The sequence below is a fragment of the Rhamphochromis sp. 'chilingali' genome (assembly GCF_963969265.1).
Source record: "Rhamphochromis sp. 'chilingali' genome assembly, chromosome: 8".
NCBI lineage: Eukaryota > Metazoa > Chordata > Actinopteri > Cichliformes > Cichlidae > Rhamphochromis > Rhamphochromis sp. 'chilingali'.
The window spans coordinates 14,653,717-14,678,055 of NC_137935.1; the positions used below are offsets into that span (position 1 = coordinate 14,653,717).

General features: G+C 40.2%; 1 protein-coding gene across 1 annotated transcript; it reads left to right on the forward strand.

Moving 5' to 3' along the window:
* The first annotated feature begins 13,834 nt into the window (after positions 1 to 13,834).
* LOC308400676 (extracellular calcium-sensing receptor-like) lies at positions 13,835 to 23,541 on the forward strand. Its single transcript, XM_080888517.1, has 4 exons — positions 13,835 to 13,948; positions 15,610 to 15,831; positions 15,917 to 16,040; positions 22,626 to 23,541. The coding sequence occupies exons 1-4, from the start codon at positions 13,838 to 13,840 to the stop codon at positions 22,787 to 22,789; spliced, it is 621 nt and encodes a 206-aa protein (XP_080744643.1). The 5' UTR covers positions 13,835 to 13,837; the 3' UTR covers positions 22,790 to 23,541.
* The last annotated feature ends 798 nt before the right edge of the window (positions 23,542 to 24,339 follow it).

The following is a 24,339-nucleotide window of genomic DNA, read 5'->3' on the forward strand; positions in this document are numbered from 1 at the left end:
ACAACGCACGATGAAGGCCAAAATCGGGCCGATCGCCAAAACGGTCGCACGACTCAAAAATCGGCTCAAAATGGGCCAAAAATCGCACAGTGTGAGCCCGGCATAAGATGCACTGAGCAGTGGTGGATATTGTTTTATTCCCGTCATTGATTAAAGAAAAGAAGAGCAACCCTAGGTTTCTCTTCAGCACTGTAGCCAGGCAGACAAAAAGTCAGAGGCTGTTGCGCAAACCATTCCTTTAATGTTAACTAGTAATGACTTCATGAACTTCTTAACAAATAAAATTTTAACCATTAGAGAAAAAATTACTCATAATCATCTCACAGATGTAACATTATCTACAGCTACTTTCAGTACCATTGATATTCATTTAGTCTTTCTCCAATTGAGCTTTCTGAGTCAACTTCAGTAATTACTTCCTTTGAACCATCAATGTGTCTTTTATACCCATTCCTGAAAAACTGCTTAAAGTCCTACCATTAATCAATGCTTGAATCTTAAATATGATCAATCTAACTGTAATAATCGACTATGTACCACAGACCTTCAAGTTGGCAGCCAGAGGTGGGTCGAGTATCCAAAAATTAATTACTTTACAATATTATTACTCAAGTAAAAGTATAAAGTAGTCATCCAAAAAAAGTAGTTGGTGAAAAGACTGGTCATGTAGTGAGTAACTGCTCGTAATGTTCGAGCATTTTTAATGCACACACACACACACACACACACACACTTAAATAGAATATATGTAAATACATTAACAAGTTAGGGACAACAATTCTAATTTCCTGATTTCAGTTTTTCACAACATAAAGCTTTTTTAACCAATAACTACAGTGAACAATATAAATATATAAACAGTGCAAACTATTTTCAGTGACAAGATATGCTGTATACTTTATATTCACTTCTACTCTAAATGGCACAGCAGCCTCAGAGAAAACATTAGAAGGAGGCATCTTCAACATAAGTACATACAAGGCAGCTCACTTTACCATAAATTGTATGGGTGTGCATCAATCTCTGCATATTTAGCAAAAAAGCGCCATTTCTTCACTCAGTAAGTGATGATTGAGCTTCAGCAGCAGTATGCTCTAAAGCAGGGGTGTCACGGCTGGGAAGGTGAGCCGTGTGGTGTGGAGGAAGGAGGACCCAAGATGCAAGCAGTGGATGAAAATGCTAGTGAAGTTTATTTACAAGGTGTAGTGGCAAACAAGCAGTGGGGCATGACAAATAGCTGAAAACACCTAAACTGGGAGAACTAAAATAACAGACCTGGGAGCATACGACAAAGGGATGAGAGGCAGACGAGCAGGAGCAGGAGCAGGAGCAGGAGCAGGAGCAGGAGCAGGAGCAGGAGCAGGAGCAGGAGCAGGAGCAGGAGCAGGAGCAGGACACCGAGTAACACCGAGTAACACCGACTGACACAGACTGACACAGACAAACCAGCAACAGGCAGGAGAACAAACAGGGCTTAAATACACACACCAGTAATCAGGGGATGAGAGACAGGAGGGCAACACAGCTGGGAGGAATCAGAGCTGACGGGACAGGGGAAATGTAAACTGAACACACTCACATCAGACAGAGACCTTCACAATAAAACAGGAAACTCAGACACGGGGAACCAAACAAGACACAGAACTAAACGGACAGCTTCACAAACAGACAGGGTGACACCATAGACAGACAGAGGGAACACAGAGAAGTGGGAGCAGGCAGGCAAAGAACAGAAACCTAACAAATGGCAAAATCACAACAGAATACACACTCGGAATGAACAAAAACATAAGGAAACACAAAACACTGAGTCCTCAGACTCAGGACCATGACAAGGGGTCTCAAACTCAAATGAGCCGCGGACCACTTCTGGCACTGTCATCTCATTGGAGGGCCACTTTAGTGTCCAAGTAGTACAAAGAAAACAAACACGAAAACACCCACTAATATTTCCTGAAATGTAGTGTTTTTATTTAATTAATTAATTTAATTCCAAATATTGTGTAACAAGACAAAATTGCAAACATGAATGCAATTTTTTTTCTCACTCTTAACTATCTGAAGCCTTTCAGTTTCATTTGTCATATGCAAGTTAGCACAGGGTCAACACTGCAATGAAATTTATTTGACGAGCAGAAGACAGTCACTCAGCAGTATAGTACAGTAGAGTACAGTAGTTTCATTGAACTACCAAATAAACAGCTCTTTCTGGCCAGACACGTGGCAGCACTTTTGCTACATTTATGTATAAAAATGCAGGCATAAGCGTACACATTAGTTTTCGACTGCAAGTGAAAACTGTTTTCTTTCCAAATAAATCTGTCACTGAACTAACACAGCCACTCTCTCAACATATTTGAACTCTCTTCTTACCTCGGCCAGGTCCGCGGCTCCGAACCATGGTAAGGAGACCTCTGGCTAATACTTTGGGTTCCGTGTCGGGCTCGTAGCCGGGAAGTAGCTTTACTATCTGGGTCATCTTTGCTAGCGAGAGACAGAAAGAGGCGTTGAAAGGCTGCTCGAGCAGAACTTTATTGTTTCGGAGGAAAACCCGAACACAGTGTACAGTCGAGTCTAAATAGCTTACGTACAACTGGGCTCGTCAGGCACTCTTTTTGGCTGCAGTAGTTATTTTTATATTTACATGCTTCCATCTCCCGTTTCTGCTCGGTAGCACCTCGTAATTTTCAACGTTCCTTTTTCTCCCTCCCTCACGCTCACACACATACAGCGGGAGGGGCGGTCCCACATGTTTTCCCTGCAGCAAGGACTACACCGCCCATGAGGCTACAGTCTTAAAGGGCCATGCCTGTAACACTCTGCCGTCATCTTAAATAATTTTTCGTGTAATAGTTTTTTAAAAATATTTCTTCACATCAATATGCAGCCGCAAGTTGAGGTGACATGGGCCGCATATGGCCTGCGAGTTTGAGACCCCTGCTCTAAAGATTTTTGCTGTGAAGCTGTAACTGTTCAGCAGTGAACAGGAATCTCGCACAGTCTTTCACAAGCTCCAGATGCAGGAAGAGATGTAGTGATTTTGATTGACAGCTTCTTGATTGAGGAAAACTATCCAATAGATCAGGGGTCGGCAACCCTGGGCACTCGTGCCACAGCTGGCATGCGAAGGGTTAACTGATGGCACGACCCGCAGTGCACATCGCAAATTAGCTCGCATAGACACATTAGTTGTGCCGCTTCTTAATGACAGTATCTTAGCTAACAACAACAAAACTACCAGATTCATCTTGTAATTGGTTGAAAATCACTTCGCCTACCGGTAGGGTTGCCAACTCCCTGAAAAATAAATAAGGGACACCTCGTGGCCAGGGCCGGGCAACCCAGTTGTCTTCACCCTTCCCAGTGTGGTAGCTCTTTTTTTTGTGTGTGAAATTATTTTTTAATCATTTGACTTGAATTTGATTTAAGCAGATGCATATTCTTTGTGATATGACCATATGGGAAACAAATGATCATTTAGCCATTTATTTTTAGCTCAAAATGACAACAGTAACACAGTAAAACAGGTCTCTTTCTTAAACAGAAGCCTGTCATGCTTAACTTTTGAGAATATAAGTAAATCTTTCTTTAAAAGAACTCTGTCCTGCTTAACTTAAAATTATATAAATTAATAGAAAACAATAGAACAAAATCATTCTTGTAACTGTGCACATATAGTGCATTTAGTACAATTGGCTTCAGTTGACGTATCAGCTTTTCTAATGCTAATCAGCTGCTCCTGTTTGTAAACCCACTTGTTCCCATGATTACGCATCTTAACTCATCATCATTATTCATCTATGTATTACTTTTATGTATTAGTCATCTATTTGTTGTAATCATCTATCCTTGCAGTTGTTTATTACACAAAATAAATTATATTATCACACTTCTGGCCACATAGCGCTGATATTCACCGCACATGCCCATATTAACCTTAACCAGAGGGTTTAAAAAAAAACAAACCAACGCTTACATACCATATCTACTTCTGCCGTGGCCTGGTGGACAAAAAATTGGTTAAGGGTTCCCCGAGCTTTCACGCCCCTCATGTTCTTCATGTGCCCACCATTAGAAGCATGCCTATGGAAAAAGTGCGCCGGCATACAGTGCAGTGCGCTTTATAGATGTTATCGTGCACTTTTCCAGCCAGGTGTTTTCCTTTTCCCATTCCTCCCTGTACTTTTGCAGCATATTTTTCTTTCTCTGAGGGGAACAAACATTGCTGCTGTAATGCTGGGCTTATACTGTGCGATTTTTGGCCCATTTTGAGCCGATTTTTGAGTCATGCGACCGATTTGGTGATCGGCCCAATTTTGGCCTTCATCGTGCAGTATACGTGGGGTAACGAGAAGCGATTAACACCTCGAGCAGCTCCCGATCATCAATCGCTCGTGAGGGTGTCACCGCAGCTGCTCACGCGCAAACACGTAAACGTCGGTGAAAAAGACGGAGCAGCACGGCTGTGCAGCCTGTGATCTGGACACAAGCGATGGAGGCACAACTTGTAGAACTTTGGAAAAGCTCATCCGAGCCTTTTCCATGTGGCATCACAAAATTATCACGACCACAACAACCGTGAAAATAGTTGGATTTACATTGCTGCTCAATCACAGCTGCCTGATCAATGTTTTTCATTAGCAATTTAGCAAAGTTGATGGTGGTGGTGTGTCTGTGTGAGTGAAAGACAGAGAGAGCGAGCGACAGCTTTTCTGTTATAACCTTCATTTTATGGAGGCACAGTGTGAGCACTCAGGTCGCATCAGAGCATCGGGCGGTATAGTGTGAGACCTGCATCGTGACCTACCAACTTCTAACCCCTGCGAGTCAATCGTGCAGTTTGAAAATCGCCCAGTGTATGTCCAGCTTTAGGTGTACTGACGTCCGAGACTTGCACCGCAGTGTCGGCGTTTGTTTCCCTGTTGGCCATGCTTCTTGTTGTGGTCATCTGTTGTCTTCCGGTATTTTCTCCGTAAGCGACCTTTCCTCGACCAATGAGATGAGCGGTAATCTGAATTGTCATACTCGAATTGTCATAAGTGTGCTGTCAGTTCATTGGTCACAAAGCAGGGGAGGGGCTGGGAATTATGTTTTCCAACAAAGCGTTAATTCCATTAACATTTATAGACTACTTTTGATTCTCACTGTATTACGGGACAAAGTGCGTCCTTTATTAGCTCAATACGGGACGTGTACTTTTGTTTCGAAATACAGGATGATTCCGTTTTTTAAGGGACGGTTGGCAACCCTACCTACCGGTGAGAGGGACTTTGCTAGCTGGCAGTTTTTTCAAGCGATGCTGAAATTTCCACATTCCGACACTTCAATTGCTTCGGGTGCTGCCCGCTCAGCACAGCATCAACACCACAGAAATACTGTGTTTACATGTGCGTGGAACTCTGGCGTTATTAACCAGGCTAGCTGTTAGCTTATAGCTCACGCTAGCTAACCAGCGAGACATTAAAAGGACAATAGAAGCTGCAGACAACACCCACGAACTTATCTCACCACAACGTAGCACCGAAAATATGTGATTCTAGTTTAGTCAAACTGAGGGCAGGAGGAAAATCGCTCCAATCCTCGAGGCCCAGTGTCCTAAAACTATTAAACATGTCCTCACCGCAACACACCAGTATAAAATCATTAGGTCATTAGCAAGACTCTATAGTACTGCATGCAGAGGTGGCAATTTAGCCATTTAATTAATTGGACTATGGACATATCAAAAAGTTCCAGTACACAGACACCTCGAGGGAAAGGAGTTCGACACAGCTTCTGTAACATGAAGACTGGCATGCACCTAAACAGAGCTAAAAAGAAATTCAGAAAGGCTTGGGCCGCTCTGCCCGCCACAGTTCATAACTGGTTGTGTGACCGCATGGCTACATCTGATTGGTGAAAGAGTTACAGGAAACTCCACTGGCACCATGATCTATTATTAGTAGCATTATCTAATGTGTGAAATTAATTATTTTTTTTAAAAAAAGTAACGGGTCAAATATTGCCAAATGTAGCAGAGTAAAAGTACAGTTTCTTCTTCATAAATGTACTCAAGTACAAGTAAAAAAGTATAGTGGAAAAAAGGTACTTTTTTTTCAAAAAAGTGGAATCTGTTTATTATGAGCTAACTAAGATTAAAACAGCTATCAAAGATGGAGTGGAATGTCGTGAGAACAGAGAAGCACCTGAGCTGCCATTTTAGTGAGGTTAAGAAACACATAAAAATCCCAAATATCCAACATTTCCTCCCAATAATTTGAATGCAGACTAATGAATGACTTTTGTGCTCTAAATTTTAATTCCTTTGTATCACTACAGATATTAGTTACATAGTAAAGACAATGTTAGTAGTAGTAATGGTTACGAAGTACAGTTATATAATAAATCCCAACAATTCCAGAATTTTCTTGCCATTTACACTTTCTAAAATTATGTTTAAATTATTGATATGGTTTTTTTTATGATATGTTTCTGTCTTAGGCATACTGACATAAGATCTTGTGTGATAATATGTTTTTCTCCAAAAACAACTGGTGTAAAACCAAAAATGTACACAAAAAATTTACACTCTTTCTGCTCTATGAAACATTAGTTAAGGATTAAAATTCTGTTGATTATCCATTCTAAATTAATCTGAAGTTCATAATTTATCATAGCCGATAATTATGAGGGAAATCTTGGTCCCAATCAAAATGTACATGAACCATACTGTGAAGACTTAGAATGTCAACACTATGTAAGGGTTAATCCACGACCACATGTCCTTAAAAAGATGACCAAACCCCTTTGTCTGAAGACTTATATAGCCAATGGAAACAATGTGTGCCCATATACAGACAATTTTAGATCGAAATGGAGATAGCAGCTGTTAAAATTGGTCTGGCATTGGCTGTGTGTTTGTTTCACCTCAACTCAGCTGTTGCCTTTGCAGTGTGTCTAGATGGTATGAGACAAATGACTAGGCATATAGGAGCTCAAGCTGGTACGTCGACATCCTCTCTGAACTGCAAGCTGCAGGGAAGCACTCGTCTACCTGCATTTTCAAAGGATGGGGACTTTGTTATTGGTGGTGATTTTTCCCTTCACGTCTACATGAACACAGTTTACAGTGACTACACCAGCATGCCTGAGCCTGCAAAATGCAAAGGAAGGTTAGTAAGTAAGAAGTTCAGTAATGGGAAGAAGAAGGTGCTAAAAACATGTTGGACTGTATGAGGAGAGAAATTTTTTCATGTGTGTTATGTTCTATGGAACTACATTGATTCTGTGTAGTGTTAAAAAATGTAAAAAAAAAAAAAAAAAAGGTCATTTATTCTTTATAAAAAAATTGTTGTATTTTCAAAACAGAAATTATACAATATGTTAAATAACAGTTTTATACAGGAAATATAGGAAAGGAATTATATTTAAAAGGAAATAAAAAGACTTTAATTTGTTTAAATTATCCTGTTGTTGATTTTTTCTTTATTTTATTTTTGTAACATTTAACTTAAACTAAATCTACAGTGTATATGCTAACAGTGACACAACTATTTGCAGCCTTTTCACCAGTGAACTGCAATCATCGCGTGCAATGGTTTTTGCCATAGAAGAGATTAACAACAGTACAGAGCTGCTGCCCGGAATCAGGCTCGGGTATCAGATATATGACTCATGTGGATCAGTGCCTGTAGCAGTGCACATGGCATTTCAGTTTCTAAATAGCTTCGACCCTGTGTTTTCCATGGATAACAATTGCTCACATTCTGGTATGGTGATGGCTGTTGTTGGTGGCTCGGGGTCTACAGAATCCATCAGTTTGTCAAAAGTCATCAGGTCCTTTAACATTCCCCAGGTAAATGTTTTCAATTTCTGTCAATTTTTGTATTTAAAATATGTATGTGCATGATATTTGATTTTGCGGTGTGTGGTGTTTTATTTAATTTGGTTTAGGTTAGCCACTTTTCAACATGCGCATGCTTGTCTGACAAGCAGCAGTACCCAAGTTTCTTCAGAACAATTCCCAGTGACCAGTTCCAAGCTGAAGCAATGGCCAAGCTGGTAAAACACTTTGGCTGGACTTGGATAGGTGCTGTTCGATCAGATTCGGATTATGGAAATAATGGCATGGCTTCATTTCTAAAAGCAGCACAGAAAGAGGGGATCTGTGTGGAATACTCTCTTTCTTTCCATCGAACATACCCACATAGCAGAATTCAGAAAGTAGCAGATGTTATCCGCAGGTGTCCTCATCACAGATATTTATTCTGCAAATATTAGTTTTACTGTCTAAATTAAAATTTTTCATACATTTACATTTTAAAATGCTTCTAATGCACAATATTGTCTGTCAAGGTCTACAGCCATGGTTGTTGTGGCACTTCTCTCTTTGGGGGACATGAGGGCACTTTTGGAGGAGCTATCACATCAGCATTCCCCACCCCGCCAGTGGATAGGCAGTGAATCATGGGTAACCAACCCAGAATTAACGAGGTTTAGTTTCTGTGCTGGGGCCATTGGATTTGGGATTCCGAAGTCTAGAATCCTAGGTCTCAGAGACTTCCTGCTGAATCTGTCCCCCTCACAAGTGGCTTCTTCTCAAATACTTACTGAGTTCTGGGAGGATGCATTTAACTGCACACTGACCAAAAGTAAGACATTTTTCTTGGTTTAAATTATCTGATCAACTGCTGATGTTACAAAGTCTGATGTTGCTTCATGGGCTGACCTACTTTCATTGAAAAGTTATTAATCATGACCAAGTGTGAGGAGAAAATACAGGTGTAACTCGAAAAATAAGAATATTATGCAAAAGTTTATTTATATCAGTAATTCAACTTAAAAGGTGAACGTAATATAAGATTTAGACTTACTGCATGCAAAGTGAAAAATTTCACACCTTTATTTGTTTTAAGTTTGATTATTATGACTTACACCTTATGAAAACCCAAAATTCAAAAGCTCAGAAAATTAGGATATGGTGAAAAAGGTTCAATATTGTAGGCTCAAAGTGTTAATGTCTAATCAGCTAATTAATTCAAAACAGCTGCAAAGGGTTCCTGAGCCTTTATCTCTCAGTCTGGTTCAGTAGGAATCCCATTTATGGGGAAGACTGCTGACCTACTTGAATGTTCCCAAAGAGCTGTATCAAAACACATTAATAGAAAGTTATGTGTAAGGGAAAAGCATGGAAGAAAATGGTGCACAAACAACAGGGATGACCACAGCCTGGAGAGGATTGTCAGGAAAAAGGCCATTCAAAAGTGTTAGTTAGTAAGAGTTAGTGCATCAAGAGCCTGGACATGGGCTTCAAATGTCGTATTCCTCTTGTCAAGCTGCTCCTGAACAACAGATGTCAGAAGCGTCTTACCTGGGCTAAAGAAAAAAAGAACTGGTCTGTTGCTCAGTGGTTCCTCTTTTCTGATGAGAGGAAATCTTTTCATCTGAGGCTGTGCTGAGGCTTTTATTTTTACACTGTTCCTGCAGCAGGGCCTCAAATGTGGTCCAAACCTCTTCTCGCTCTCCTCCTTGCAAGACACTTTAAATCCTTAAAGTGTGGCCAAGCACAGTAGCTATCTTGAGCCACAGGTGGTTGAGGGTAGCTACACATTGTGCAGGTAGCCTTGAATTTCACCATGTAGTTTGAGTCATCATCGGAGACCTCCATGGTGTGATGCAGGTGGCAGAAAACAGATAAACCCCTGAACATGAGACATATGTCTCTGCTCTAAGAAGCTCAGTCACAAACCTGTAGTAGACAGTTCAAGAAAGTAATTATTAATCTACACAATAACTGTCAAATATCCGGTCTTTAAGTGATGATGTGATGAATCCTCCTTCCGGGCCCAAACTACCCTGCGTTTAATAAGGCTTTTGTGTTTTTAACATGTTTTAATGCTTTGTGTCTGGTTCTATTCATTCTCAAAAAGCCCCTAAAATCAGCGAGGGCGACAGCCAGTCGCCTTCACTCGGTTTTTATTAGCGCTATTCATTTTAAAGCTCAGTTTTTAAAACCTTACTGTTGTAGACAGTGTTATTGTTAATGTATGTTTGGGGGCGTTGCACGCCGGAACCTTCAGAGGTTTTTCAGGGTTTTCCCTATCGGAATGTTATGTGAGAAACAGTTTCCTATATGTGTTGTGAGTGTTGTGACTACCTGTGGTTGTTTCTAAAAGTGGTCAGTAAACGTCCTAAAAGTGGCACCTGAGTTTTTGAGCATTTTTATCCTGAGGTTATAACACTTATGATGCAACTACAGCCCAGCCCATGCAGCAGTATATTAATGACTAATGAATTAATGAACAATCGAGAATCCTCACGGCAACTTTTATCGAGTGGAAAGAAGTTAGCGTTCATCCTCCACCTTCACTGTTTATATTATGCTAACATAGCTGTGTCGCTAGCTATCACTTAGCTCATTGTTATATATCAGTTATATATCAGCTAGCCAAACTAAAGTAACCCTACAAACGCCACTGCTGTTTACTTTTCTGTCTTCATTTATGTCAGAAGTGATAGCAGAGCTGTACATCTTAATTTGTTTCAGAAATCTCTCAGTCAGGACAGGCTATATTATATTTAGATGGAAGCTAGCGAGCTAACTCCTTGCTAACTTCTAACTCCGTTAAGTTTAATAAATTCCGTTTTCATGGATGCCTGGATGTTTAACTTAATTGCTACACCTGGTAGAGCAGCCACACTGATTTTTTTATTACAGATGAAAGAATTTAGACACTTTTTAACTCTCAGTGATGCCGCAGTGATCATTTGGCTTATGGACATGCAGCAGAGTTTGGGACCAGACACGGCTAATGAGGTCAGACTTAAAGAACGAATAGAGCTTTTTGAAGAAACAGTAACAAAAAGTTAAAAAATAGTTTAATTTACTTGCATGGCTCAAGGACAGTCGCTAGCTTTTGGAGTTTTACCAGCTCTGATGGAGTTATAATGACTAGCTTGTGCTTTTGTTTGGCTGTTGCCCCAGTCTTGTTTGCTCTTGGTGTAGTTCCTCCATATTAGCAGGGCTGTCTATAAGGCGTCTAATTTTTCTTGCTTTTCAGTGTCATAAAGCTGTTGAATTTTACTTGAAATAGTCTTTTGGCAGAGCAGTTGGAAGTTGGATCACCTGACGCTAAGTGTAGTACATTTTCTAACCCCCTATCTTCTACCACTGATAGTGGGTTACAGTCCAGAGCAATCAATTTTGCAAGAGAATTTGTAAATTTGTCCAATGTTGACTTACTAATTTTAGTCCTTAAGTTAGTCATTTCATCAAGTTTGGGCTGCCATTACCTTTTGTTGGTACTCAGACTGCTAGCAACATGTTTTGCATTTAGATGGTAATGGAAAGTTGAAGTGCTTCTGTGGTATGCAAACTCCATTTTTCACAGTTTGCACAAAGCCACACTTTCATCAAGCCTTCCATTGGGTAGTCTTTTGAAATTAAACTTGCCTCCAATCATTCCTAGCAATGCACTTTCTTCTGATTCTGATGTGTGCATCAGTGTAATCGATATACCAGAAAATTGTGCATTGACAAAAGTTAGCCTTTGCCTGGAATGCAAACTGCAATTAAATACATAATTTTTTTAGTACATTGTTTTTTTCAAATTAATTAATTGCAATTAATGCTCCTAGTTTTTATATAACCAATTCAAAGTACTTATAGAACAATCAGGTAATAAGATAACACGCAAATTATTTTTGCTACTCCAAAAAAATATTTCTGTCCACTCTAACATAAAGGAGAACATCACAAGCCTGATACCTGCAGGCCTGAAAGCAGGAGGTGTATCACCCCTCATGTCTTCAAATCAAATCAAATCAAATCAAATCACTTTTATTGTCACATCACATGTGCAGGCACACTGGCACAGCACATGCGAGTGAAATTCTTGTGTGCGAGCCCCACAAGCAACAGAGATGTGCAAACACAACAACACAAACGAGCAAAATACAAGAATGGCCAACCTGAAACTAATAAATATATGTACAATATATAATAGTGTATGCATTTCTGGATGTGTATACTAAATATTTTCCTACGTGTGTGTGTGTGTGTGTGTGTGTGTGTGTACACATTTTTACAAATTAAATAGTAAAAAAAATAAAATAAAATAATAATAATAATAATAATAATAATAAAATATATAAAATATACAGAGTTGAATATGTGCAAATATGTTGCCTCTTCGACCTGGAGGCAACGTTTACATTGCAAGCGGCCTTTGGTGGCGTTTTGGCAGTAACTGCAATATTTAGCAGTTGCCTCATTGTTCAACACACTGCACAACACACTTACTACACATTCCTAACATGCCAATCTCTTACATCTCAAAACTCGCTCTCTCTCTCTCTCTCTTTCTTTCAGCTGTTTTCCCCCTCTTCCTAAACAACCAAAGCCATTTTGCCATATCATCTTCTGAGTGGTCGATATGGCACATTTTTCCATCTATATGAAAAAGGTGTTTTTTCTTTTCTTTCTTTTTTTGATCGCAAGAAGAGACTGCTTTTGAGCGCTTTCCTTAGAAAACACTGTTTTTACCGTTTCTTTCTGCAGTAAACATGACAACAATATTCAGGAAAAAGACATTGTGTGTATTTGTTATTGTAACTCTGGTTTTATGTGGCCTATTAACACAATTTAAAAACTGGTACATACTTTGAAGTTCACACTTTTAAAACAAAAATTGGAGGCTCAGGGTTGACATAGCATCTTGTTGCTGTGTCATCTTAAATTGGTCATGTGTAGTTTGATTCATCATCGGATACCTTCATGATGATATAGAGCAGTGGTTCCCAAACTTTTTTTGCTGGGCCCCCCTTTGTTTTACAAAAAAAATATTCGCCCCACTCCCGCGCGCCCACGCACAATCACATCCTCCAACCACACACACCCATATTTTGCTCCATTGCGGTTTATTTCACACCTCAAACATTTAGTAAACAATTAAGCAAATACAAGTAATCTGCAGGTAGTAAGAAAATAAACTACTAACTCTTTTACGCTGCGTCCGCACGTACACGGGTGATTTTGAAAACGCAGCTGTTTCGTCCACACGTAAACGGCGTTTGGAATCACCGAAAACGGAGATTTTTAAAAACTCCTTTTTTGGGTTTATGTGTGGACGAGGAATACAGAGTTCGTCACACAACGTTAAAGGTATGTGCCTTTTTCCACGTCACGCTGTGCGCCACGTTATTGTTTACAGGAGATAAATTGCAGAACGGCAGATAGTCAGATTAACAGTATTTTGTCTCTATCTTCAGGCTTTACACACTTACATTTACACATGCAGTTACTGTCCCTCTATTTAGAAAGGCAGAGGCGTCACGGTGTAATTATGTTACATGTAGTTGTTTTTTTTTTCTGTGTAATAATATTCAACATTGCTATCAATACATTTTTCAAAATATGCCTCTCTGTGCAAAATGGGTTTAAAAACATGAACAACTGTGGGATATATATATATATATGTAAGACTCTTAGATAACTTTGAAATGTTAATCTTTGGTTTATTTCAGTGTTTTATTTGTTCCTCAGTCCGTGCTCACATTCTCGGCAAGCGAGTATGGACTTGCGTACTTGAGAATTGAGAAAGGGCCATGGTAAACTAGGATTATTTTCCATTTTTTATTTTATTTATTTTAACCTTTTAGAAATATGTTTCATGTTACCAACATAATTTGCAACATTTATAAAGAGAACACAGTTGAGATCTAGTTCAACGTTGACATCTGCTCTGTCTTTTTGTGATTTTTAGATGCCACTGCAAAGAAGAAAGTATGTGATGGAAATGAAGACATACAGAATCTTCAAAACCAGTACACTGACACATCACAGCTCAGAGTTACTAACATGGTGTACAAGGCCATGTATGCAGTAGCACATGCCATCCATAATGCAGTGTGCAAGGAAATAAATGGCACTGCAAAGTGTGACAAGTTAACCAAGTTAGAGTCCAAACAGGTCAGAAGAAATAAATATGTTGATGCCAGTGTCTTTCATCAACTGCAATATGAGTTGATATGTAATCAGTGTTCCCTCTAAGCTGCGCGCGTGCGCAATTGTGCACTGCTGGCACGGTCTCTGCGCAGAAAAAAATCTGCATTGCGTAAACAATTCTAACCTGAATTGAAATTAAAGTAAATACTTTAACAATTCTGTTTTGCAGTGTTAGTCAGTAAGTGACTGGCTGCTCCTGTATGGGATTAGAACGATGCCACCTTATCCCATAGCGCAGCTAATCACGCGACTCACATTCGTATATACGCAGCTAATCAAAGTCGTTGACAGGCTATGACAGCGTCCTTATGTGCCGGTGTTTTAGCTAGCAAAACGGTGTGGCTGACAGTGTGGAGTGAATCCACGTTAATGACAACGTGTACAACCATTGGAGATGTGAGCGGGACAGACGGAACAATTGACAGAAAAAGTGTGGACTTATATACCAGTATATACCAGTTTTAAATTGTGTTGATAGGCCAGTTATGATAAAAATATATGCAATGTTTGGTTTTCTTCCTGAATATTATCGTTGTTTATATTTACTGCAGGAAGAAACGGTACAAACAGCGTTTTATAAGGAAAACGATCGAAAGCACTCTCCACCTGTGAGCAAAGATGAAACCAAAACACCCCCCACCCTTTCCTATTGGTGGAAAAATGTACCATGTCGACCAATCAAATCATGGCATGTAGTGTTAAGAAACGGGAGGAAGTTTTAGGAGTGACGGCGGTGTTTTGAGAAGTGAGAGATTTGCAACGTTGGGACGCAAATCTTGTGTAGTTAGTGTGTAGTGTAGTCAATAGTTTTGTTGTGTGTGTCAGAACAATGAGGCGACTGCTGAATGTTACAGGTGTTACAGCAGTGATACATCTCCTGTTGTCAGGTCTGCAGGTATCAGGCTGTTGTTCTCCTTTATCTCATAGTGGACAGAAATAATTTTTTGGAGTGGCACAAATAATTTGTGTGGCATCAAATTTGTTGCAGAGCACCTGATTGTTCTGTAAATATTTTGAAATGTTTGTCTAAAAAAATGCCTTGGCTGCATGTTTAGGTAAACAGCTGCAAAAAACTTTGTTGTTTGCAAAACTCAGTAACTTTTTTGAAGAAGTAACTATATAATTAATTGCCCAACATTGGTCTTTATATACTGTATATTGCAGACAGAGAGTTACAGGAATCTCTCCCAGACCACAGACTCATAATAAAAGTCAGAGCTCTATTTAAAAAAAAAGAAAGAAAGTTGTGTTTATAAATTGGAGTTCAAGTTATTTTTACTTCCAATAGTGTTAACATACTACACAGGTCATGAACAAGATTTTTTAAAATTTCAATGTAAGTGGGCTAAAGCACTTAATTAAAAGTAGTCTAACATAAATATAAATGCTGTTATTGGATTATTTTAATAAACCATGTAACTTGGATGGATTCGATGATGGCGTGGCCACAGTGCTCACGTCTACTGTTGCTCACAGTGGTCCAAGGGACCGCTCAGGGAGTTTGCGTGTTCGCTCAGACACATGAAAGATTAGAGGGAACATTGTATGTAATATTAATATTTGTTATTGAAATAGTGCATTTTTTTTCCTTTCCCCTCCCATTATACCTAATTTCATCTTTTCAGATTTTAATTGAGCTGAAGAAAGTAAATTTTTCCCGAAATGGCTATGATGTGTCATTTGACGCTAATGGGGATCCTGTGGCTATTTATGAACTGGTTAACTGGCAGAAAAATGAAAAGGGCGCAACTGACATGGTGACTGTAGGGCTGTATGATGCATCACGGCCCGTGGGCCAGGAATTCCAGATCGACAAAAACATTACCTGGATGGAGGGTAGCATGAAAGTAAGCATTCAAACTTTACTAAACAATGATTACAGCTGCATAGTAAATATTTACATGTATTCTCCAACATTTATGTCTTTGACAGGTGCCAGTGTCAGTGTGCACGGACAGTTGTCCTCCAGGAACTCGTAAAGTGTTGCAGAAAGGAAAACCCATCTGCTGCTATGACTGTACAGCATGTCCTGAGGGGGAGATCAGTAATAGCACAGGTAAAGAGAAATGATTGCCATGCATTTAAAATGTTTCATTGTGTATATATGAAAATCAAGAAAATTTTGTATTTATGTGTTTTTTATCCAGATTCGACTGATTGTTTACCTTGTCAAAAAGAATTCTGGCCTAACGCAAAGAGAGACACTTGCATCCCTAAGCCTGTAGAGTATCTTTCCTTTCAAGACCTCCTAGGAATTATCCTGGCTACATTCTCAGTTGTGGGTGCCTGTCTGACCATCGTAATTGCAGCTGTATTCTTTTGTCACAGGAAAACTCCAATTGTCAGGGCCAACAACTAGTGATGTGCGATACCACTGATTTTCTTTCCAATCCGATACCAAGTAATATTCAGGGTGGTATCGGCGATACTGATCCGATACCGATACTTTGTACAAAAACTTATTTTATTTATTGTATCTCAAATTATAGCATCATAATGATTACAGGACATCAGATTATTTGTTCTTATCACTTAATAATGCAGGGTTCATCATATAGAAATAAAAAAAATGAAGTTGTGCTATTTGAACAGCTTGCCTGCCTGCAGCACTAAAGGACTCCGTGAGAGACGTCTGTCTCGCCCTAGCAGCACCTGTCTCTCTCCTCCTCTTCAGTTCACCTCAACATACGCTCGTCATATTCTGTGATATGATTTACTCTGAGGTGTTTGACAAGGTTAGTGATGTTGCCACAACCATACATGCCAACCCTCCCGATTTTTCCGAGAGAATACCGAATTTCAGTGCCCTCCCGAAAATCTCCCGGAGCCACCATTCTCCCGAATTTCGCCCGATTTTCTAAGACAACAAAATTGAAAAATCATATTGCAGAATTCATAGCGTGGCCCAGCCAATTCCAGTTTCCAACAATGGCAGCAGCAACTTAGTTTTAATATTGCTCTTATTTCTCTTTTTGGGTCGCAAAAAAACTTTTAACATATTTTCAGGTGAGAATGTAGCTGTGTAAACTTCAAATATCTGAGCCGACCGACACATCGTCTTCAAACCCCCCCGGTCTTTCGCTACTCGGGTTAAACATGATATATAAGTCACTTTGATAACTTAAAAATGTTATTGTTTGGCTTTTTCAGTGTTTTATTTGTTCGTGAGTAAATCGGTTTGGCTGAGATTAAAGTTATTAGATTTGATTAAATTAAATTTGACTTTATTAATCCGTCGGAAGGGTTCCTCCGGGGTTTTCACACAGCTGAATAAACGTCAAACAGAAAATGGTTAAACAGAAGTGTGAGACGGTCGAGAGTTTACGTCAGTGCCCGGTTATATTTTAGAGAGCAAGGAGCAGACAGCAGTTTCACTCCACCGAGGGAGCTCGTGACGTACTACCCGGCTTTCTTTAGACCGCGAAGGCCGGGTCCTCAGGTGGAAGCAGCCTCTGAATTTGGACACCCCTGCTGTTTCCGGGCCGGCCAATAATAACGGTGACATTTAACGTATTTTATCCGATAAATAAACCCTGTAAAATGTATTTTCCCCCCCCCAAACGCCCTTTTGAATGTCTCCCTAGTATGGCCACAACACCTCACTCTAGGAGCACTTTTTTTGCCACATGTATTGCAAACCACGTCTCAGCTGTGTGTGGAGGTAAAATACGTCCGCACATGACTTCAATTACGCTCAGCCATTGTTGTGAGTGCGCACGCCAAGGGGCTGCGAGACATTTATACAGCCGTATTTCGCACATGACTATGAAAGGCGGAAGAGGAAGTAGTTCCTTTGAATGTAGACAATCCGAATGTTATAGTTTCTTTCCACTGTGTTCCTGTTAATGATAAACTACAAATTTACTCTAAATTACTAAAATATCGATATTTTAATGTGAGAATCGATTCTAGAACATAAATGATTGGTATCGGAGGAATCGATATTTCAGGATCGATCCGCACATCACTACCAACAACTCTGAGCTGAGCTTCCTGCTGCTCATCTCACTGGCTCTGTGTTTCTTATGTTCATTAACTTTCATTGGAGCACCATCTGAGTGGTCCTGCATGCTGCGTCACACTGCATTTGGGATCACCTTTGTGCTCTGTATCTCCTGTGTACTTGGGAAGACTATAGTGGTTTTAATGGCTTTTAAATCGACACTTCCAGGTAGTAATGTGATGAAATGGTTTGGCCCTCCACAAAAAAGAATGACTGTTGTGTCTTTCACCTTTCTTCAAGTTTTAATATGTACTGTTTGGTTGGTAGTGAGCCCTCCCTTTCCAATAAAAAATCTAACCACGTACAAGGAGAAAATCATATTGGAATGTGCATTAGGCTCTGCTGCTGGCTTCTGGGCTGTGCTTGGATACTTAGGCATACTTGCTGCCTTTTGCTTTGTTTTAGCAGTCTTAGCCCGCAAATTACCTGATAATTTCAATGAAGCCAAGCTTATCACCTTCAGCATGTTGATATTTTGTACTGTCTGGATCACATTTATCCCAGCATATGTCAGCTCCCCTGGGAAATTCACTGTAGTTGTGGAGATTTTTGCAATTCTGGCCTCCAGCTTTGGGCTAATAATGTGTATATTTGCTCCCAAGTGTTTTATCATATTGTTCAAGCCTGAGAAGAACACTAAGAAATATTTAATGAACAAAAATCAATCATAGTATATCAGAGCTTCTAGTACTTGCAATTATTGCACAAATTCAATGCAAAAACAAAACTTTTCAATTTTTTTTTTATTTCAAAAATCTCTTTATTTATAACTTTTTTCTGTTAAATAGCTTCAAATTTTACTTTTAAAGATAAACTTTTTAAAGTTATTATTTTTTATTTATTTTTTGGTTTATTTTAATCCAATAATATTTAATTTGGAGTAAAGTAAATAAACAGAAAATCACCTTTCACAATAACACTACATGATTCCGAGTTATTTTTCAATAGTTTTCAATTCCCCCAAGCCCCCACCAGAGAATTGGAACTCAACAAAAAGAACCGGCCTTCAAAATTTCAGCATTCCATTATACTCAGTAATAAAAAAAACATCCACCATCAATCCATTTTCTTCCGCTGTATCTGGGGCCGTGGGGGCAGCAGCCGAAGTAGAGAAGCCCAGATTTCCCTCTCCCTAGCCACCTCCTTGAGCTTGTCCAGGGGAACACCAAGGCGTTCCCAGGCCAGCCGAGAGATATATCCAGCATATCCTGGGTCTGCCCCGGGGCCTCCTCCCGGTGGGACATGCCCGGAACACCTCACCCAGGAGTCATCCTTGTCAGGCGCCTGAACCACCTCAACTGGCTCCTTTCGATGTGAAGGAGCAAGGGCTCTTCTCTAAGCCCCTCCTCAATGGCTGAACTTCTCACCCTATCTCTAAGGGAGAGGCCAGCCACCCTTCGGCGGAAGCTCATTTCCGCCGCTTGTATCCACAATCTCGTTCTTTCGGTCACTACCCACAGCTTGTGACCATAGGTGAGGGTAGGGATGTAGATCGACCGGTAAACCGCTTTTACGCTCAGCTCTCTCTTCACCATGATGGACTGGTGCAGTGTCAGCATCACTACAGCCACACCACCAATCTGTCTGTCGATCTCTGGCTCCCTTCTCCCATGACCCGTGAACAAGACCCCAAGATACTTAAAATCCTCCACTTGGAGCAGGAACTTGTCTCCAACCCAGAGTGGGCACTCCACCCTTTTCCGGCTGAAAACCATGGTCTCAGATTTGGAGGTGCTGATCCTCATTCCCGCTGCTTCACATTCGGCTGCGAACTGTTTCAGTGTGAGCTGGAGTCCATCACCCGATGAAGTCACCAGAAAAAATTTATTTTTTCATGGGCTCTCCGAACTCCTCCCACACCCGAGTTTTTGCTTCAGCCACTGCCCGAGCCGCATTCCGCTTGGCTGGTTGGTACCTATCAGCTGCCTCCAAAGTCCCACAGGCTAACCAAGGTCGATAAGACTGGGGGCTCCCTTCTCCTCTGGTGTCCACCATTTGGTTCGGGGGTTACCACCACGACAGGCACCAACCACTTTGCGGCCGCAGCTCATTGCAGCAGCTTCGGCAATGGAGATGCTGAACATGGTTCATTCGGCCTCAATGTCCCCAGTTTCCCTCGGAATGCTGTTGAAGGTCTGCCGGTGTGCGTTTAATATCTCGCGGACTGGGGCCTTTGCTAGGCATTCCCAGCCTAGCAGAGACTGTTTCCAGAGCCCAAGCCCTGCGTTAAGCTGGTACCTCTCAACCTCAAGCACGACCTCAGGCTCCTTCCCCACCAGAGAGGTGACATTCCATGTCCCAATTGCCAGTCTTGGTAGGCGGGGATCGGTCCGCCAGGGCCTCTGCGCCTGGCGACCGCTTGGCACACAGTGCAAACAACTCCTATGGCATCTCCTATCGGTGGTGGGCCTGCAGGAAGATGGGCCCATATCCCCTTATTCTCTCAAGGGTCTTCTGAATCACTCTTTGTCTGGTCCCTCACCCAGGACCAATTTCCCATGGGAGACCCTACCACAGGACAAAAGCACTTGAACAACATACTGTAGCCCTGAGATCCCTGGGACACACAAACCCCTCCGCGATAAGGTAGTGGTTCGTGAAGGGGAATTTAATGCTTCTTTCAGCTGTATTACAACAATGTTCACCACTTCCTGTTCTGACAAGTGATCAGCGTGTGACACAGGAGAATGTTAGGGATAGGGTAAGTTGGAAGCTGATGATCTACTGCGGAGACCCCTAAACAGCGTAGACAAAAGAACAAGAACTAGGAATAATACTGTGGAAGAAAATTTTTCCCAAGAAGCAATAACATATAGTATGGTAAGTAATAAAATGTAAGTTTCTATGGGGCATTTCAAACAAAACATATTTAACATTAAGATCTTTATGTGGTACTAAACTCATGATCATAAGGTAATATAAGTTCACATTTTAGGATACTTTTCATACTATTATCCTGATAATAATCCTGGTCCTTTGTTTGAATGTAATGCTGTGATTATTAAATGTCTTTTTCAATGATGCTGTGGCTTATTTCCCAGAAACAATTTTTAGTTTCTATGTAAAAACCATAAATCAGGAAGGCATAATAAAGAAAACTACACATTTCTTTTTTATTTTGTAGTAATAACAGATTGATTAATGTCATGAGGTATAATAATTGTCTATATGCGGTAATATAAGGCGCTTGGAAAGAAAGCAACTAGACTTCTTTGAGTTTTTTGAAGGTGTTTCAACTCTCATCCAAGAAGCTTCTTCAGTTCAAAACCAGATGTGAACTGCATTGTTGGTACCTACAGTGCAGTTTTGAGATTTCTTTTCAGGCGCCTCAAACCCCATTTAGATCTCAATGAGTGATGGACCTTCTGAAGATCTGTCCTCCTTTTTTTTATTTTTAAGTTGAGTAGACTTTCTAAAAATCATCAAACCATTAAACAATTCTAAAATTGTAATATTGTAAAGTTAAATAGATTTTAGAAGGATGTTTGTTTGTATTTTAATCCTTGATTTAAAAAAAATTGTTTGCATTAATACATCTCATTTTGCATTCAAAGTGTGTTTATTGTGACACAGAATCTTCTTTTTTGCTCATGAATATGTCATTTGAAAACTGTGAGTTAGATCATCATTCAGACTGTATAGCTACTTATGAGCTATTTATGGTTGATTTATGATTAGAATATTTGTATTGAGAAAATAGTGGGGCTGTCAACATTAACGCAGTAATGCGCATTAATCTGTCATCACCACGATTAACGTGATTAATATTTTCATCTGGAGCACAGAATGACTCAAATCCCTGAATTGTGATTGTCAACACATTTTGCGCAGTTTGTACAAAGTTTGTCCATTCTGCGCTCCGGATGGCCTAATTGTAAATGCAAAACTATCTGTTTCTAATTAATAGCATATTGTTAACCTATTAAAGCTTAAAAAAATGTGTGACTATAACCTGGAAACACCTGTGGTAAGTTCTGTATAATAAGGATAAATAGAAACAGCAAAGAACAAACTAGAAAGGTTTAGCATGGGAGTATCCTAGCAGTGCCTTCATAATAGTGTAAAACCCGTCCCACATTCTATTGAGAGGGGCCCTGAGTTCCTGTTGTCACTTACTACTGATACTCCGTTTTTTGCTTGTAATATGAAATGTGCATTAAAATAGACTATATTACAATTAGGGATGGGTACCGGTGTCCGGTGCCATGATGGCACCGGTTCTGACATAAACGGTAGTAACCAGACCGAAAAGCAGCGCACATTTCGGTGCTTTATTTCGGTGCTTTTTTTTTCCTGAGCTGTGATACACTTTAGATTCTAGCCAATCATTTTACGTTTCCGAGGATAGTAGGCGGGTACAGGTACATACGTTCTTTTAGAGCAGAGCTACAGATTAAAAATGTCCAAGGCAAAGCGGTCAAAAGTCTGGCTGTACTTCACAGCAAAATATGCAAACTCAGCAGCCTGCAACAATGGTTTAAGCTGATACTGTGATACTGTCAAAGGAGGTAACTCCTCAAATCCGATGAAACACCTGGCGACTCATAGTGGGTTTTTTTTGTTTTTTTTTAAAAGCCGAGAAATGCGCCGTATTTGATAGCTTGCTGCGAGACCTCACACCGTGCACATCTACTGCAGGTGGGTTGCCTGTTATCGGACCCGGAGCAATATCCCCCAAAAACCCGAAGAGGAGAGTCCTGGCCCCTAGCCCTGCCAGTGTAGCAGAAATGATGACGGCAGCAGCAGCCGTTCTTCTCTGCGTGAGTAGCTTAATGTTGTTGTTCGTGTGTAATTTACGTTGAGTAGGCTAACCACGTTATTACATTAATGCATGTAAGGTGAACTAGCAAACATCATCATAGCTACATGCGGCTGTCTTCTTGTTTGATGGCAGATGCTCCCTTCACCCTGGCCAAAAAGGCTAAAATGACCAAAGAAAAAGTGGAAAACAGCTAAACATGAGAGGTTTTTGGACAAAGTTTGTGTTTTTTCCATTGTTTAAGCACTGCTTCCAGCCAAGAGTGATGCCATATATGACCCATAGCTGCAGAAAAGGCTAACATTGTTATCTTTTTACAAAAAAACAGCTGAACATGAGAGGTTTTTGGACCAATTTTGTGTTCTCCATTCTTTAAGCACCGGTTTGAGCACCGTTTAAGCACCGGCACCGTTTCAAAAGTACCGATTTGGCACCGGTATCGGATAAAACCTAAACGATACCCATCCCTAATTACAATAAACCACACGCAAGCAGTCCACTTTAGTGACTCATTAGCAATGTTGGGAAGGTTACTTTTAAAATGTATTCCACTACAGATTACAGAATACATGCCCCAAAATCAATTTTATAACGTATTCCGTTACGTTACTCAATGAAAGTAACGTATTCTCAATACTTTGGATTACCTATTATATTATCATGCTTTTTACAACTACATGAATGTACTATTGCTGTGTGAATTATTACTTTTACTGAAGGTTACTCGCCATACCAATACCAACTAGATGTTTAAATCTTAATATAAAATTAGTAACAGTAGTGTGGACATTAGGTAAGGCTGCACTTTTTGCAGCGATCTTGTATAGAAAACTATTTCACACGTATATAAAACAGGTCCGCGGCTCTGAACCGTAGTAAAGAGACCTCTGGCTAATAAGTCGGGTTCCGTGTGGGGCTCGTAGCCAAAAACTAGCTTTACTTTGTTGTCTGGGTCAACTTTGCTAGCGAGAGACAGAGTGAGGCGTTGAAAGGTTGTTTCAACAGAACTTACAGCCGAGTCTTAATAGCTTACTTACAACTGGGCTCGTCAGGCACTCTTTTTGGCTGCAGTGGTTATTATTATATTTGCATTCTTCCAGCTCCCGTTTCTGGTCGGTGACAACTCGTACTTTTCGACTCTCCTTTTTCTCCCTCCCTCGTGCTCACAAAACGGACTACACTGCCTATGAAGCTACATTCTTTAGGGCTATGCCTGTAACACTCTGCCTATTGCCTTCATATTAAATCATTTTTGTGAATAATTTTTAAAAATGTTTCTTCATGTCTATATGCGGCCGCAAGTAGGGGTGACATGGGCTGCGAGATTGAGACACAGGTATTAGAGACTCTTAACGCGTGTTTTGTTTGGGGCGTGGAAACCAAAAATGGTGAGGGCATAGCCGAACACATGAAATAGGAAAATACCGCAGTGTAATCCCTTTATTTCAGCAAAGTAACTGTATTTTGAATATCACCTTTTTAAACGGTAACTGTAACAGAATACAGTTACTCATATTTTGTATTTTAAATACATAACGGCGGTACATGTATTCCGTTACTCCCCAACACTGCTGATTAGTTCCAAAACACAAA

What these genes read in the sequence shown, in the direction of transcription:
- LOC308400676 (XM_080888517.1), top strand. Translation starts at nt 13,838, where the DNA reads ATGGTGTACAAGGCCATGTATGCAGTAGCACATGCCATCCATAATGCA. An exon ending in GGATGGAGGGTAGCATGAAA is followed by an intron (nt 15,832 to 15,916) that starts GTAAGCATTCAA and finishes TGTCTTTGACAG; the next exon opens with GTGCCAGTGTCAGTGTGCAC. An exon ending in GGAGATCAGTAATAGCACAG is followed by an intron (nt 16,041 to 22,625) that starts GTAAAGAGAAAT and finishes CATCTACTGCAG; the next exon opens with GTGGGTTGCCTGTTATCGGA.